Here is a 17,809-nt window from a genome sequence, read left to right on the forward strand (position 1 = left end):
GTGGAAAGCCACTGTCCTGCAGCCTCCTTGTGATAAGCAGCCATCTGGAGCACAGTGGGCAATCTCCCATCCTCTTATTATCCAGAGAGGTTCCAACAAAACTGGCCTATTCACTGATTCCTTGGTCTTTGCCGCAGTTGTCGGCTCCACTTTTGCAGAGCCGTCTTCAGTTCATCATACCACCCCCAGAAGTCCAAATTGCATACAGTAGTTGTCTTCTGTCTCCTTTGCAAGTAGTTTCTCTCCATAACATGAAACAGAAGGAAACAGTGATTCATAAGCTCCAAAACATAAACCAATAAACTCTAAATCTTACTTAAGAGCAGATTAAACATAGTTATCTTATTTGCTATTTGACTTCCTGCTGTGGTCATTATAATATTTTGTGCATGAAGTGTATGCGGCTTTGGATTCAGAGGAGGTAGTACAATTGTTCTTGAGTATGCAAATTATTAAATACTGATTGTAGCAAGAGATAATTTCTCATTTAAGGAGTATGAAGGCTATGGTATAGCTAGTGGGTACATGAATAGGAATGTACAGAAATCTCTGTGGGTGAGACTGTTATATAAATAAATACATACCTATGTATTTAAACATATGTCAAAATTGTGGTTTAGGACTTTGAGATAATTGCACATGGTTGGACCTATCAACAAGTCTGAAGAGGTATTGCCTCACAGCACGTCATCTAGCAGAATCATCTTTCCCCCGGATCACGTTCATTCACAGTGTTGCACAATTTTCCCCTAAACTCATCTCTGATTCTTCCATTATCATGATTCACTGGAACATAACATGCAACTATCATCATTCTATGGAGACCTCCTTTCATATGCATCCACAACAATCCAGATGACACCTTTTCATACTTTCTGACATGCATTTTAGTTCTTTCATTCATCATTAAACTACACCTTCACTTCCCTGGAATATTCATCAATTCCATTCCATAAGATCAGACTATCTTCACTGAGATTTATTACATTCTTTCCCTTTACAATATATCCATTTTTCTTTTCATTTGTTAATTCATGCTCCTTACTATTTACTCCTCTTTACATTCCAAGTCACAATCTTCCATATGCCAGACTTGCCATATGGACATAAAGATATTGATCTCTGCCACCCATCATGGCTTTGGTCGAAGTTTTCATATAAACCTTTTAGAAAAATAGAGACAATATAGATTAGCTAATCAGACCTAGCCAAACTTTCTCCCCTTTAAAAAACCCTGCAGTGGAGTACTGAGCCATAGGGTGGAAGCCTAGAGGCCCGTCCTCTCTTTCTGAAGTCCTCTAGGTCTTCACACCCTGGCCCACCTCCTGCTTTGTGGTAGTGGGCTAGTAGTACCTCCACCTTAGTAGTTCCTGCTTCTACTATCTATCTTCCAGAGGAAACCAAACTCTGCTGTATGGTGCTACTTTTGTGGTGACTAAAAGCTTAGAATACAAAAATCGAAATAACTTCTAAAATACTACCTCCTGGCCATACCGTATATGGATCTGTGGCTAGAGGATTAGCCCTTCCCTCTCTCTCCCGGGAGACAAGCTGATCTCACCAGAGATAAATGAAATCAGACTTTACTGTAAAAATGATTTAAAGCCTTCTTTATAAATATATCAAGACACCAACCTTAGCACTGAAGGTGTTACAGAGCTGCTGGTATACAGAATATAGCTCCTAGGAAATGAATTAACAGAAAACTCCACATGTTCTGATTAGATCACAAGATGGTGGTCACCTGCTTCAAATGTTTAAAAAAGCTCTCAGAGAGATTGGATTCAAATGATTAGTGATTACAATAATGTTCTAAATAAATAAAAATATTCCTTCATGTCCACTTTGAATTATAAAGGCTGGAATTGCACACACTTCTCTAGCTTGTACAGAAAAATAAGAACAGGAAACCACCTGACCTAACGTAGCACAACAGAGGAAACAGGCATGAAACTGACTGCATTTCCTGGCTGGACTTGTGTTACCTATTTCTACAAATGGCAGTTTCTGAAACAGAAGTCCCTCTGCATATCCTCTGGCACTCCAGCTTCTTGGAGATTTCAAACTTTAATCAGATGCTGTTAGGAATGATGTTAGTTCGATGCTCTCCTCAGCCTTGTTCACAGCTCTTTTAAACTATGCTCTTAATCTTAAAGGGACCAAAATTTGTTTGCAGCAGAGAGAGGGCCATTATTGTACATATAATTAAAACGACCTTAAACACCAAAAAGAAGTAGCAAAGGAAAAAAAGAGAGAGAACCTTGTTTTTCCTTCTGATAACATCACTTGAGACTCCTAAACCAGGGCAAGGGAAAGTGCCCATCTGCCACGCGTGGCTTAGAGCAGTGTTTTTCAAACTTGGCAACTTTAAGATGTGTGGACTTCAACTCCCAGAATTCCCCAGTCAACATACCAGTCTGGGAATTCTGGGAGTTGAAGTCCACACATCTTAAAGTTGCCAGGTGTGAAAAATGCTCCCTTAGAGGTTGAGAAACAGTTTGGTAGGTACAGGTGCCAAAAAAGTTAGTAGGCATGATATGCTGTGAACTCAGTAAATTAATAATTCAAAAAGCTAAAGTATTTTGCAAATCCAGCCAAATTATATTCTGCAAAAGTTCTTTGTCTTATCATTTCAGTATTCTGTAACATTAAAAAAAAATAGTTATTAATCAGAACAAGAAGACTACATTTTCCCAAAGCCAAAAGCCGGCTGACACCTCAAGGCTCCGTGATGCAGCAATTCCAAGCCCACTCGAGGCGCGAACGACTCTTGTCTTTTTAAGTCTAAGAGCCCTAACAAGGAAGTAGAAAACTTGTCGCGGATGACGTCACCGCGCGGAAGTTTGAAGACACGGAAGGAGGGGATGTTGTCAAGAAGTGACTGAGAAGTATGTGGGCGGGGTGGTTTTGTGAGTTCGTGGCCCGGCTGCTCGCAAAAACTTCTGGTAGCCAGGCAAATACAGAACAAATTAGACTGCAAAAATCTGGATGACCACCCTAGAATTGAGGGAGAAAAAGTGGGTCTGGAACCATCAGCATCTTTTCCCAGGTGGTTCCTTCCAGCATAGCCACTTACCTGGAAGGCACATGGCTGGGGAAGACCGGGGTAGATCGTTGCATATAATACTTCCACTCATGGATTCATGTATGTTGCATAGTGTTGTTTGTGTATGTACTTGCATTTGCAGACAATCAAAGCTGACCTGATCCCACAGACCTTCACATTTGTGCAAACACGACAATCACCATCTGAGTGGGTCTGAGGGACCCCCAAAAACCTGGGTGGGTTTGAGAGCCAAACTCTCTGGAATGAGATTCCTCCAGAAATTTGAATGGCCTGCTGGTGTTTCGAAGAGTCCTGACAACGTGGCTCTTTGCCCAGGCCATTGGCGAGGACTGTGCGAGCCTTCTAGAGGATGCAGCCACTTTAATACTTAAGGGAGAGACGCTTTGCTTGCACTAACATGCTTTGCCAAGTGTCCCTTTCAGTTGCTTTGTGCAGTCCTGTTTACTAATTTCAGACCAGTTGCATCCTGAGCTCTAAATTACCTTCCACCAGGTATGACTCAGCGGAGATATTTCTTAGCGCTTGCTGCCTGTGATCATTTTAACCAGGGATTCCTGTAACTGAACTTGCAGACTTTTGCAGGTCTAGCTTATGGCTACTATGACTAACTTAGCTGTAGCTCCTCCATAACACGTGCATCCCAAATTCCTTGGGTCTGAGGCTGGAAAGAAATTAGACCTTTTAGGATGTCTGCTAGTTTTCCACCAAGAGGAGGAGGGAAACTGTATTCATATGATGTCGTAAGTTGAAACTACTGGATAAGGAATGTGGATATGCTGCTATCTAACCCCTCCCCTCCCCCAATTATATACATCTCTTTATTCTAGAATTAGGCTTGCCATATCAACTGATATTCGAATTATGAATTTACAGAAACTGGACATTGTAGCAAAGGATTTACATTTAAATCCTATAAGTCCCAAATGGTATCTAGCAGACATAGAAGGCCTTGCTTAGAGCCACTCTGCTGGGAAGATAAGATGGGAATATAGTTGACTTTTGACATAGCGTGTGTCCAGAGTGCTTTTAATCAGATATTCTTCCCACTAAATTCATTGGAGCTAACTCCCAAGCAAATGTGCAAAGATTTTCAGTATAGTTTGATGAATGTCTCAAGTATTGATGAATTTCTCAAACTATTTAATGTTTATAGCAAGAAAAAAAAGAGCATCTTCTCTGGTTTTTCATATGCTTTTGTAAGATGCAAAGTGAGGAGGGTAAGTCTGATGCCATAAATGTGAAAAAAAAACCTTTATTTATTTATTTAAATTTATTGGCCACCCAACTCCAGTGGACTCTTGAAATGGGAATGGTTGCCTGACAGTTTAATAATTCACAACCGCAGTCTGGTTTCTTTGAGGACGTGTGAATGGAACCTGGGTTATAGTTGTAGAATAGTGCTTGGTAAAATAGAGATCACAGAGATATGGAGAATAGTGGCAGATTTCTCCACATGTTTTTTGTTTGTATTCTAGTGAAAACTGCTATGACAACATCTGAAGAAGAGTAGATAAGCTTGTTTGTGAGAACTAAGTTGTAGTAGATAGTGAGTAACTGGATGTAAACTATCCATAGGTATATGGTGAAGCTACAAGATGTTACAATATCTTATTTAATCTTGATTTTTAAGGTACATGTATGAATCAAATGACATTTCAAAATGGTTTAGAAGCTGAACAAAGCACCACCCTGTTTCTTCTAGATCCAGTATGGTGGATGGTGTTAAAATCATTTAAAAATGATATAAATGGAGCTGTATTGTACTTCACTTGAGATAAAAGGACCCCCTATCACTGCAGGCACCCCCACCTTTCTTAAACAACATTATCATTTCACTCATCTCCTTTTCCACATTTGCTGTCTAAAGCTTGACAGAAGTTGCATCTTGAACAAAAAAGTGTGTGAATTTGTATTTAATATGCAGTAGGGCTATGTAGCTTTTCTAAGTAATCAGAAAATGTGCAAATATAGCACCCGTCCACAACAATTTAAAGCAGCTTCTTCTTTTCCAGGGATTGCATAGTTGCCATGTAATCTTCGGAAAAGATAGAGTGTTTTAAAAGTTGCCGACATTTGTACCTCCACGTGCTCCAAAGCCTTCTTTTGGAACTGAACACAAAGCATTGCACATTCCTAATATGCGTTATTCTGTCTGAATGCAGAATTTGGAATGTCTTTTTATAGAAATACAGATTTCTCAACATGTACGTATACTGTATGACTCAAAATTGGTATAGCCTTATCTTACCGTTTTGTTGTATGACTGGAGGAGATACTTCTAGGCCTCTTTGCTTACTATAAACCTTTCAGAAAGACTTTTTAAAAATTTTTGTCAGTTTTGGCTCTACCGCAGATGAAATCCAAGTTAGAAACAGCTGATTCCAGACTTCCATAAAGCAAGACTAAGGTCCTCACTTGATATGAACCAAGTCAGCTTAAATAGACTGAGAGAAACTTTAAAAATCTAGTTGATACAATTTAAGTAATTTTACTGATTTTGTCTGCTACTTTACAGCTGTTGGGAAAGTTGGCATTGCAGGAAGTGACAGATATTGTAAAGCTACTAATCTGTAGATGCTGTACAGTCATCTTGCTCTTGGTCTGGGGCAAGATGTTTCTTGAAATAATCAGACTTAGTGATTTCCATTATAAAAGTAAACAAAATGAGTATTATTTCTTCATACATCAGGAAATAGGCACACCTATACCAATTTTGTTATTAGTATAATACATGAATTGATGCTTCCCTGGATTCACACATACAGTTTGGTCCTGCTGTAAACTTTCTTTTATAATTATAATAATTTATTAAATGTATGTGCCACCTGACTCCCAACAACTCTGGGTGGTTTTATCTTGTTTCCAAACTCCAGTATCCCGAAGTCTTAAGACTGGAAAATATTATTCCTATCATCTATTTTCTATCAAGCACCATTGGCAAGTGGCAGTTAGAGTTGCCATGCCTGGGCTACAAAAATTTGGATGATTGCTAGAAGACAGCAAAGAGAAACAGACAAATATAACTTGTTGCTGCCATCTTGTGATCACCTGGATTTTTGCAGCCCAGATCCGGTAGCCCTGCTGGCTGTATTGTAGGGTGTGTTTTGCCATGGTCCTCAGTGTTCTGGCTAGGAAGATACGCTTTGTTGGAAATATGCTCTATGTAGCTTAGTTATTTAGTCTTCATACTTTGGTTGTTCTAAATAGAACTATCACACCACATAAGCTTAAAACTGATTCAGTTTCTACAGAGCTGCTGCTTTCATTTTTGTAAAAGCAAGCTTCTAGTCCTTTTGAATGCAAAAAAGAAATAGGTGGTAATGCCTCATAAACCAACGTTAGTCTGAAATGGATTTTCAGTGGAACTGCTGAGAGAGATGCTTCTCCATGTATTCAAGGTGCCTTAGTTATTTAGGATAAGCACAGTCCCACTTTGGAATGATAGCCACTTGTTTTCCTCCCGTTACACTTCTTTTGATTCTCCATGTGCCCCAAAGCAAACTTCAGAGAGGTTCTGATGTCTGACCAAGCAGTGAAAAGTTCATTAAGGTGCTGAGTTTGGGTCAGATGGCATGTAGGGAAATGCCAACCCAAAGTCAGAGTAATCTCAGAGTCAGCGGCAGTCACCACCATGTCCTTGAGGGTTAAATTAGGTTTGCCATGCTGGAGGTAGGAGGAAATTGCTGACTGGCAGAAACGTGTCCTGATACGGTGAAGATGGCACTGTTGTTTTCAGCCCCCTGGTTCTGACGGATAGCCGGACGGCAGGAAGTCCATGTCAAATACAGCAACAGACTGAGCAGGATAATTGCTCCCGCAGCTGTGAGCACAATGCCACTGATAAACATGCTGGCAAGGGGGCGTGGGGTTGGGGGACTGGTGCTGACACTGGTGGTGGAGAGGGCTGTGAGCACTGTGCCACACACCAGCAGCACCAAGGCCGTCAGCAGAAGCACAACGCAGTCAGATGCCCCACCGCTCTTCAGCAACTCCACCTGTTCTCGTCTGCGAATGCAGTTCATGTCCTGGATGGCAGAGCTCAACAGTTGCTTCAGTAGTACCAAGAGTGCCAGCAGACAGAGCGTTGTGCCCACTGCCAGCCTCCACTCTCCAGAGCGACTGCTAGTACTGTAGAGCAGGGCAATGCCACCCACCCCACAGGCTAGAATCAAGGCCACCGCTATTCCATAGCAGATGAAGGACTTCCTGGGCTCCTGGAACCACCATAGCTCCACATGCTCTTCCAGGATGTTTCTCTGGATCTGGCTGGCATTAGCCGGGAGCCTGGGTTCATTCAGGTGCTGCAGTTCTGGCATGGGGGATGCTGAACTGGCTCACACACAGAAAGGATGAGCCCTGGAGCTGCTGCTTTCAGCTGGCCTGATGCGTGACAGCAAGGAGGAGGGTGGGTACTTGAGACATTTTCCTGGGGATAGAGGCAGTGCGTTATTTTTTGGTTCCTACCCAAATCACAGTTTGTCTTGCTTGGATGGAAACGGTTGGAGAGGAAACAGCAGCAACGGAAGACTCTTCTATCTGAGGCTGAGACCAAAACCTGCTTCAGCGTCTTGCAGCTCTCTTCTGAGCACACCCGGATTCTGAGCACACCCAGATCCAGCCAGCTCTCTGAAAAGGAAACAATGACAAAATATGAAAAGAGAGCTTTCTCTCCAAAAGGTGAAAAGAAAGTGTGATGAAGACCACTCCTCATGGGGTCAACCAGGGTCCATGCAAGTCAAACCAGCATTTTGTGGGCCAGGCTATACTCTTCCATGCCTTGCCTTCAAAAGGTAAGTCAAAAGCCTTCCTTGTGGCACAATGTATGTGCCAAGAAAAGCAAGATTCTGCCTTCATGAGTAAATTTTAACTGAAACTTCAGTTGCCCTTATGAAACATTTGGATGCATTTTCTCATTTACACAGTTTGAATAATTTATAGCAAAATGTAAGCATGCAAGAAATGCTGCTCATATTTCTACTCACAGTTTTTTAAACTATTTTACTAACACCCCCACCCCCACCAATTTGGAGACAATCATCTTCATAATACTTAAATCTCTTCTTTAAGAAAAGATGGATTTGATAGTCTCAGGATGCTTAACTTGGCTGTTTGTACTAACTTCTGTCTTGATGGGAAGCAAAGATTAATTATAATTGGTGTCAGCATTTCTCATGACATCAGGATGATAGATGTTGAAAGAAAAAAAATAAATAAAACAGTTCTCCAGTGAGGAAAGGCAAAAATAGGTTCTGTATTGAAGTTATGTTTTTGTCATTTTGGGATTAGCTTTGCATTTATTAAAAATATTTAGTTAGCTTTGAATTTATTAAAAATATTGAGTGTTAACATGTTCATTACAAAGACATATTTCACAAAATAATTAAAATTAAGAAATATCCTGGTCCTACAGCTCATCCTCATGTCCCCCTAATTACTGTACAAAGATGCTTCTCTAATCACTTTTAAGGGACACCTTCTCATGACATCACCTCTGTCTTTTCCCCAGTTCACTGCAGAGGCACCCTGAAGATGTCTACAGTTGTTCCACTGTTAAAGCAGTATTTTCCAGTTTTTTCCAACACATCTTGCCATACAGTCTAAAATGCCTTGATGATGAAGCTGGCAATAACATGGACAGGGCAGGGAATTGATTGTCTAAGTCTGCTGTGGATGTAGCATCTCTCTGCCTGGGCTATGGCTGGGGCTGTGTGAGAGTCCAGATACCTGGCAGTCTTTTTTGTTCATTTGTTTTGAAGTGGGAATATCGATCTTCTGGAAGACTGATAGGTTAGCATTATTGTAATTTTTGTATCAGTCTCCTGTTCAGCTGATGGCTTTTCATGTTGGTAGGTGATGCTGGGTGGGAGGAGAAAGGAAGCTGGACCATCCACTGTCCTGCATTAACTCTGTGAAGAAAGCAGCGCTGTTCCCTGGCTTCATGCTCAGCTGAGGAAGACAGCACAAATTATCCTGGTATACTTTTCTGCTGCTTGAAGGATGGGAGGAATATATGCTGACTATGGCTGGGAAGAAGGATTCTTAGAACAGAGGAGAAAGGCGCACATTTTTGTGAAATAACAATAGTCTTTTCTATATTCCATCACTTTCTAGGAAGCATGTAGGGTGAAAGAGTAGCATTTACAGATTATAAAAATTGCTTGAATTTAATTCCAAAATTTGTTTACTGATTTTTAACCATTGTGATTCCTAAAACATTTCACACTGCACATTAAAACAGTGTAAAATTACTCCTGAGTATCACGGAATCAAAGCAGCAGATTAAAACAGGATCATAGTACCAAGGCCTCACAATTGTCCCAATAAAATGGGAAAGACATGATTAATTTTTTGTGTATTAACACACTTGTGAAACGTCACCCTGAAAGAGCAAGCAGGAATCATGCAATGTGCTATCTAGGTACAAAGTTCTGTCAATTGCAGGAAAAAGGATGCAGCTATTATGTATCCCATGAGTACATCTTAATATCATTTGAAAAAGACAAAAACAGATTTTGAAAGGCATAGTGCAAAAATATCAGAATTGCTTCTGTTGAAATAAATGGCTCATCCTTATTTTGTAGTTTTGTAAATTTGATGAATCTAGTGATATAACAGGCTTTATGACTGTGTGAATAAAAACAGTCAATATCAAAAGGAATACATATACAATAGAAATACAATATCTTCTGTATAACATATGCACTAGGAACAGGTATATTGTGATTGATAATAGTTGAGAATAGTTTGATAAATATGAAGAGGGGAAATATTATTTTGTATCATAATAGAATTAGTGGTCATCCAACAAAATTGAAATGTGATTTTAAAACAAGATGAATTTTCTTATAAAGCACTTACTAAATATGGGGTTAGGGGGAAGGAGGGAATATCCATAGCTATAAACAATAAATGACTAGAATGATCATAAAGCATCAATTTCCTTGGCTGTTACACACATCCTTAGTACTTGACTATAAAGTGTACATTGGTCTACTCCAGAAAGGTTGCACACATGCCTTATAAAGAAGCTTCTTCCATGCAGGCCCTCAAGGACTGGTCCAAAGTTCCTGTTTTGAAATTACCTTCAATGTGCTCTTCTGGTTATAACATCTCGATTCCAGGGTGGTGGGTCAGTGGCTCCATGCCTTCTAGGAATTCCACTCATAGGTGCTGCAGTCTTGGCTAAGTCTTCAACAAGTTGGCTGTTCCTGGTGTAAGGGTGTGCATGTCATGCACCAATTCTTAGCTGTGTTTGGGCTCTTGATACAAGTCTTCATTTTAGTAGCATTTGCTCCTTGTACTGATGATTGAGGCAGAGATCCCACACAATAAGAAAGCTTCTTTCACTGTTCCAGTCTCACATGGTCCCTCATCAGCATCTGCCTCTTGTCACCAACTGGTTCTCTGGTTTTGAGACAATAGAAGCTTGCATCTAAGCTGTCTTAACCCTTGATGTACATTTTTTTCTCAAAAAGCAATTGAGATCTGGACTAAGTACAGGAGTTTGCTACATTTTTAGCTTCTCTTCCTCTGTCCCTGCTTAGGATACAAATAACACTTTAATTTCATCCAACTTGATAAAGTTGTTGGCCATGGTAACATTTAACCATTTTGTATTACTTTGCTCTTAAGATTTTTTCCTTTAGGTATCCTGGTAATAAAGCAGGAATCTAAGTGGAAAGTGGATGCCGAATATGTTACTTAGGAAGAATTGATAAAATACTTCTGCTAGCCTATTCTTAAGATGGTGAATCCTTGCTGGACCATTTTGAAATATTTTCAGTATTTAAGCAGGAGTTTACAGTAGATTTGCTGGCTTAAATGGCCCTTGCAAATTTTATGATTCTGAGTCTTCCTCTGTACAGTAGAATATCAAAAGTATCAGAGGCCTGAAAATAAAATTATCTTCATAGGTAAATATGATGGTGGTTAAGTCTAGATGTTGCCCCTTAATCTTCTGAAGCCAGTTTATTTTGCTCAGCTCTGAAATCAGAAAGTCACTTTATTTAAATAAGCCACAGTGTAGTATGGAAACTAAGTTCAGGATCTGAAGATATTCAGGAGAGAGTACCTTACATCCCGCTGTTTACACTGGTAGCTGAAATCTGCAGTCCTTTGCCTTCCTACCTAGAACTGTACTCCAATGAATATAGTGGAGTTTCTAAACAGGATGATAACCTAAAAGTGCATCCTGGCCTAAAAACCATTAGGCCCTTATATAAATGGAATGATAGTGCTTAGTACTGCAACATGAAATTTTGAAAAAATGGCTTAAAATCCTTTACATCCTTTTCACAGGCTTACCAAAAAATCTATTCCCCAACAGTGTTTTTCTTGTTTTCTTTCTGCTTCCCTTGGATTTGTATGCATATCAAATGGACATACAAGATGTAACACTGCCCACCCCTCCTTGAAAGTAATAGCAACTTCTGCCAGCCTGGTGTTCAAGAGATGTATTGGGCTACAACTTCCATGATTCTCAGTATAAAAGTTGTAGCTCAACATATCTCCTTGCAGCAAGTTAGGGAACAGTCCAATACAGAAAGCTGGCAGTCCAAATGGAATAGACCCCAAGTGAGGATGTTATACCACTGCCCTGGATTCCTGCTACTGGGAGGAACTTTCAGAATAAATCCCAGCTTTAGAGAGTTTCAGTCTATTTGCCTTGCAAAAGGAGACCTGCACCCCACTTGCAATCAGTTTAACATCCTTTTTAACAAAGATTGCAAAGATGTCTGCAAAGAAGGAGATTCATATCTGAGGGAGAGTGTTACCTTGATTTGGCTCAGTGCTAAAATCATTGCCCTTTTTTGTATTATAGCAGATCTTAGCAGTGAAATTAAGTAGGATAGAAGAAGGGACTTCACTAAATGTAGGCAATACGTATGGCGTAGGAGTCAAAGCAATGTGATGATCATTTATAAATCCACCACTAGCCAAAGGCAGCAATTCAGTATGTTTGGAATCAGTAGGATGCATTAGAGAATGATCATGTGTGGAAATCTAACAGCAGGTAAGGGATTTAGAGGATATTTAGTACAGCATATAAGAATGAAAGAAGTGTTATTAACACCCTCCCCCAAATTCTCAAATAAGAGATCCCATTTATCCCAGGCAATTGTTTAATAATTTGATTAGAGGCTACTGGAGTTTTCCCTTGGCAGAAGCAGTGGACAGAAAGAAGAGGCTTCTGATCCAGACACAGCCTGACAGCATCAGTCCAAACCCCCCTCTCCAACAGGGACAGAACATGAGATCACTCTTAAAACCATATGGAGATCAGGCTTGTTTAAGGCAGATTGCCAGCTAAGCCACGTGATTGGAGAAACCAGAATACTAAATCCAGTACCAAGTCACTGGAAAGTGGACCAAGATAGAAGATAACCCCACACACACACACAACACCCCAACATCTTTTTATGTTAATTATGAATGAAGCTTAAATTCTTGAGAAAGAAACAGTTGAACCCTGTGGATGTTAAATTATGGGTACTGACATGAAATCCATATTCATGACTCCATCCATTTCATTTAAATACCAAACAGTGAAAAAGAATTGTTATATGCTTTAGGCAATACTTGCCCAAGGCTATGGATGGATGAATGGATGGATGGATGGTGCACGCTAGCTTGGGACAATGTTTGCTAAATTTTGCTGGAGTACCTGTAGCTAGAAGTTAGTATCCAGCTTGGTTTCAGCTATTCGGCATTAACCCATATGGGAAAAGACCTGTCTTCCTCATCATTTCTTACTTTGAGTTGGTGAAGCTACTGGATAAGGAAACCTAGAGAGGAAGAATGGTTTTAAGACTTTAAAAATATGCCAGTTCTACCTACTTTGATAACTCCTGGAGTTTAAATGAACATAAAAAGTAAACAGAAATACATGCAAATTAATATGGAAATAGGTACATCTGTATGTTGGTATGATATAGCTCAGGAAAGAAAGAATGTATGTGAGTGTATAGTCCTCTGAAAAATGTTCAGAAGGCAGCTTCTCCAAATCTTGACTGAAAAGAGAAAGGGTAGCATGGCATGGAGGCAAACAGATATTTGCTGGGATGGGCATGGAGTTCACTCACCTGCAGCTGATTGATCACAGAAGATGTTGCAAGAATCTTTTCCTGGGCCACGCTCTTAGGTTTCCTAGGATGGTTGTGCCATAGTCCTCTTCCATTGGGGTTGACTAATGGGTCAATTTTTAGGATATGGTCCAAGGATAAAATTGAAACCTACCTTCTACACTCTCTGCCTGTATCTGCCTATCAAGCAACAGGTGCTAGTTCCACCTCCTTCCTCAGTCTAACACCAGATGCTTCATCTGATAGGTTTACAGCAGGCACTGACCTTTGCCCAGGCAGGTACATTCTGTAGCAGGGTGGAGTTGGAGAGACAACCTGTTGTCCTTGGAAACATTCCAGCCTGATGACGGTGTGCATACGGGAAATGAAAATAAGGCTGGTGAAGCCAACAAAAGAAGGATATACATTACAGGTAGAGGTAAACAGTACAGGACGACAGAGATCGATTGCTCATTGCAAGACAATTGACATTTTTTCTTCAAGGAACAGCACATGGGCAGTAAGGACATGGTACAAATTAATGTCAAGATAGAAATACAACTTCTCTTCATCTTCTGTCTCTATAGGGAACCTTTGGCAGACTTTCTGGGAATAGGAATGGCTCTTGAGTCCTAATAGGAAGTATTAATTGGTTTGGGGAATGAACATTCTAATTAAACTGATCACTGATGATCTCTACAAAGGTTAGAACAGTATGCAATTATCATTAAAAAGACCATAGACTGTTGGAGAAAAATTGGCTAATTGGGCTGGATTTGGGGTCTGTTAAAATGCTATCTATCCATCCTACAGTTGGTAGAAAACTATACCAGCATAACATTTCCTGTCCCCACTGCTGATATCTATCCTGCACTGATTGCCTGTCTTGGCTGGTAGCCAAATAGTGGTGCCCTTATTTCATGTCTGCAGGTTGCATTAAACAAAGTAATTGGTAAAACCTTTTCACCAGCCAGCAGCAAGCCAGCAGCCAATCATGACAGTGATGAGAAGATGGGGCTGGGGTAGGTGGCAGGTGAACAGGTGAACAGGTGGCTTGACCTGCCTCTCCTGTTCTGATAAATACACTAAAGGATGAGAGTGCAGATCTGCTTGCTACTTCTAGAAGTCCATTGAACAGCTGTTCAGTGGCCTTCTGGAGATGGTGAGTTTTGACAAATAGCTAGATTCATGCACTCTGCAGGAAGGCTTTGGCCTGTTTTCCAAACTTGTTCCTTTTGCAAAATTGAACATAGCTGTGGCCTCACAGCTATGTCCAGTTCTTCCAGGAAGAGGGGGAACAACCCCCAGAAGGTAGAGGTAGAGAATGCCCAGGGATTGGCAGGGATGTGCCCACACCAGCCTGAGCTGGCTACTAGATGCTAAGTTGATCCCATCCCCTTATGATCCCCTGACTCTGCTTCCAACAGAATGGTTGGTGAAGCACATCATATTTTACACACTTTGGAACAGGTGTGAGTTGCTGTCAGTTTAAGGGGAAAACTCTTACTTTAGCACTGGAACAGCTTACGCCTGCCTCACATATGGGCTGAGGACAAGATGAAGGCGATATCATGGGGATATAGTAGAAAAAAGATGTTGTCAGGCAAATTTGTCCCATGGTTAGGTGCAACTTGGGAAAGGCCCTCTGAGAAGCATACAACAAAATTGTTAGATCCTCAATTCTGTAAGGATCTAGCAATTTAGATCCTTAGGCAAAGTGACAGGAAGAGTGTTGAAACTGAAGTTCACCTTATCTGGAGGTCCAACATTAGGGAAAATTGTACAAGCTCCTTTCATAATATTTCTAAACTATGGCAAATTATTGGATGTTTTGACTCTTCTCTGTTTCGGTATCTTGATTTCTTTCCTTGTTTGTGGTTTGTAGCAGAGCACATTCTTCTCCAAGTGACAATGGGAATTTTTCTTATACATACACACAGGCATTTTAACATCTTGAAAAGTTCCTCCTGCAATATGACCCCCTCCTAGCTGATATAATTATTACTTTGATGAATATACTGTAACTGAAGTCTCCTTCAAGTCAAACCTAAGTCTTAGTGACTTCCTGGACACAACTATGTAGTTTTCTTGGCAGTAATACCAAAGTGGGTTGCCATATTTTCTTGTCAGGCTTATAACATACCCCCTCAGTAACTTGTGGCATTGTTTCCACCACAGACGTTTTAAATCCTTTTTAGCCACCTCTCTTGAATGTTCTTGTTTAAATTACAGTGTGTTTTAGCAGGAGGTATTGATATTTAGCTTACATTGATTCCTGTTTAAAATGTAACTGTTACTAGGACAATACTGACAATATTAAATGTACACTGTGTGCTCAATAATGGGAAGTAAGTTCCATATACCATGGATGCAAAACAATACTAGCGCCTATTCATCTAGAGAAAACCTACCTTTGGTGACACTGGCATGCCACGAGCACAGTTTGTTATACTACCTTAGAACCCCAAATAGAGTTGTAAGTTTGGCAAATTTAATGAAGCCAACATTACAATTCTGCAGCTAGCCCATAAGTAGCTTCCTGTTTGGGAATTGTCTTCGCACTAATGCTGGATAGTAACCATATGGGAAAGTGCTTCTTCAGCATGAGTTGCTTGGCCCTTTTTTTCAATCAGGAATAATCAACTTCTTTTGATCAGGTTCTTATACTGCATCTTTAGAAGTGGTGTATGCACATGTAAAGACATGTGGTACAGAGAAAATGTCTCACCTAAGGGCAGCACTTCAACTTGATGAAGCCAAAACCAAACTATTTTAATATACCTATCAGAGAATAATTAGCTAGTAATTAACAATTCTAGAATTGTGTCCGCTTTCATTGCAGGAAATGATAGACAGAGGGAAGAATGCTGAATATGAATGATCTAATTTGTAAGATATTATAAAGAGCTGTGACCAGGACCTTCCTTTATAAGGCATTATGCCTGAAGTACTTATCCACTTCAAAAATCAGGAAAAGCTGCTTCTGAGCACTGAGAAGCACAAAGATAGCTCCCATCTGCAACTGTTTTAAACAATCGTGTCTTCTCCCAGGAACATGAGGTTGTCATCTACAGCTGCCACATCCCAGGGAAAAAGTGCAGCTGCTTTAAAGAGTTGCAGAGAAATGTTATGCTTGCACTCGGCCCCCATACTCTCCAGAATACCCTTTTGGAATCAAATCTAAATTATCACACAGTCCTACTGTTCTCTTATACCAATTCTTATTTTCTCTAATTTGCTAAATGCGTTTCTCTAAAATGCACGAATCACTCATACATTATCTTTGTTATATATATATATATATTTTATAATTTAATAAAATATTATTTTGACTTTCAATTTGTTATTTAAAGCCTTGTTAATTGTTATGGTTATCTAAATAATATCTTCCTATGACTATTAAGTCATGCCAGCTAGACTATAGTCCTAAATCTTCCTCCTTGGCTTACTACCTGTCAGAGTCCTTTTGCTTTTATGGTGAACAGAGGCAAAAAAACCAGCTTTTTTTTTTTTAAAAAAGAAATTCTACCAAAATATTTCCACAGAATTTCTGTGTTATCTATGCTATATTTTCAATACAAAGATGAATAGTGACAACGTTCAAAAGTTAAAGGAGAGGAAATTTTAGATAAGACCTTTATAGTAATGAAAAGATCATTAGCACCTATACCAAAAAGGAAATATTAGTGCAAACATGATTGGTAATATGTGTCCAGGATCTATTTAAAGTACTGTTGCTTACCAAAAATCATTCATCATTTATATCCGAGGGGCATTATTTTGCTCTATTGTTTCCTATGGTAACAGTTAAACGAAAAGAAATATTGTAGATTCAACAAATTGTCAGATGTAAACACCTCTATTAATATCACTATGGCCATAAAAAAGAGGCAAAATTCTGGCCCTACCCTTCCAGTGATATCATGATGCCACTGCTATGCCCCTTCTAATGCTTGGCCATAGGAAGAATATCTCTGAAATATATTTTCTTTAAAAAAATGTGGCCATTGGTTGGGAAAAAAATGTTACATTGTCAACAGTTATGACACATTTTGTGCACACCTAATTATATATTTCAAGACATAGTGTTTTATTTTTCTTTCTTTTCCCACTGGTGTCTTTTTACAGTTTGGGCACTTCACTGACAGTCACAGACCATAGTGCTCCAATTATTTTTCAGATGTGAAGAATCAAAATCAGCATGTGAGCTATGAGATAAAGTGTAAAGATAAAAACCCTAATGGTTATAGAAAGATGAAGGAGATAACATTTAGATGCTATTTAAGGAGGTCTCAACAATATTATTATCAATATATTCCTTAGTATCTAGGATAACAGGGGACTTATTATACACATGGAAGAGCATCAAGGAGGTGTAATCTTAAAATAAGGACTATGTTGGAGAACAGAGATGGCATGAAGGAATGGGGGAAGGGGAAAGAGTTGTATGAGAATGAAATAAAGTTGTTCTGGACAGATAACAGAACAGTAACATATTGAGAGTTCACATCTGCTAGCCTGTTTCCAATAATACCACACACAAGGGTCTTATCTACAATGGATTCTGCTTTAAGTTGAAGCCATGTGACCAACTTTTTTCCCTAAAGCTCTCTGTATGCTCTCACTTGCTTTTCCAGTCTGGGGACTTGAAATATATTAACAAGAGGCAGGCAAATCCAGA

General features: G+C 39.7%; 1 protein-coding gene across 2 annotated transcripts; it reads right to left on the reverse strand.

Annotated features, from left to right (window-relative positions):
• Positions 1 to 4,262: 4,262 nt before the first annotated feature.
• Positions 4,263 to 13,358, reverse strand: TMEM125 (transmembrane protein 125). Of its 2 annotated transcripts, XM_025172259.2 has the most exons (3): positions 13,150 to 13,358; positions 10,150 to 10,471; positions 4,263 to 7,693 (listed from the first exon to the last, which is right to left on the reverse strand). In XM_025172259.2, the coding sequence occupies exon 3, from the start codon at positions 7,381 to 7,383 to the stop codon at positions 6,712 to 6,714; it is 672 nt and encodes a 223-aa protein (XP_025028027.1). In that variant the 5' UTR covers positions 7,384 to 7,693; positions 10,150 to 10,471; positions 13,150 to 13,358; the 3' UTR covers positions 4,263 to 6,711. The 2 variants fall into 2 exon arrangements, with proteins under 2 accessions (XP_025028027.1, XP_007436850.1); XM_007436788.4 differs by lacking the exon at positions 10,150 to 10,471.
• Between the last annotated feature and the right edge of the window lie 4,451 nt (positions 13,359 to 17,809).

This window comes from Python bivittatus, unplaced genomic scaffold (assembly GCF_059951505.1).
Source record: "Python bivittatus isolate LINGU-HERP-01145 unplaced genomic scaffold, Pbiv_v1 ctg000700_np1212, whole genome shotgun sequence".
In the NCBI taxonomy this organism is placed as follows: Eukaryota; Metazoa; Chordata; class Lepidosauria; order Squamata; family Pythonidae; genus Python; species Python bivittatus.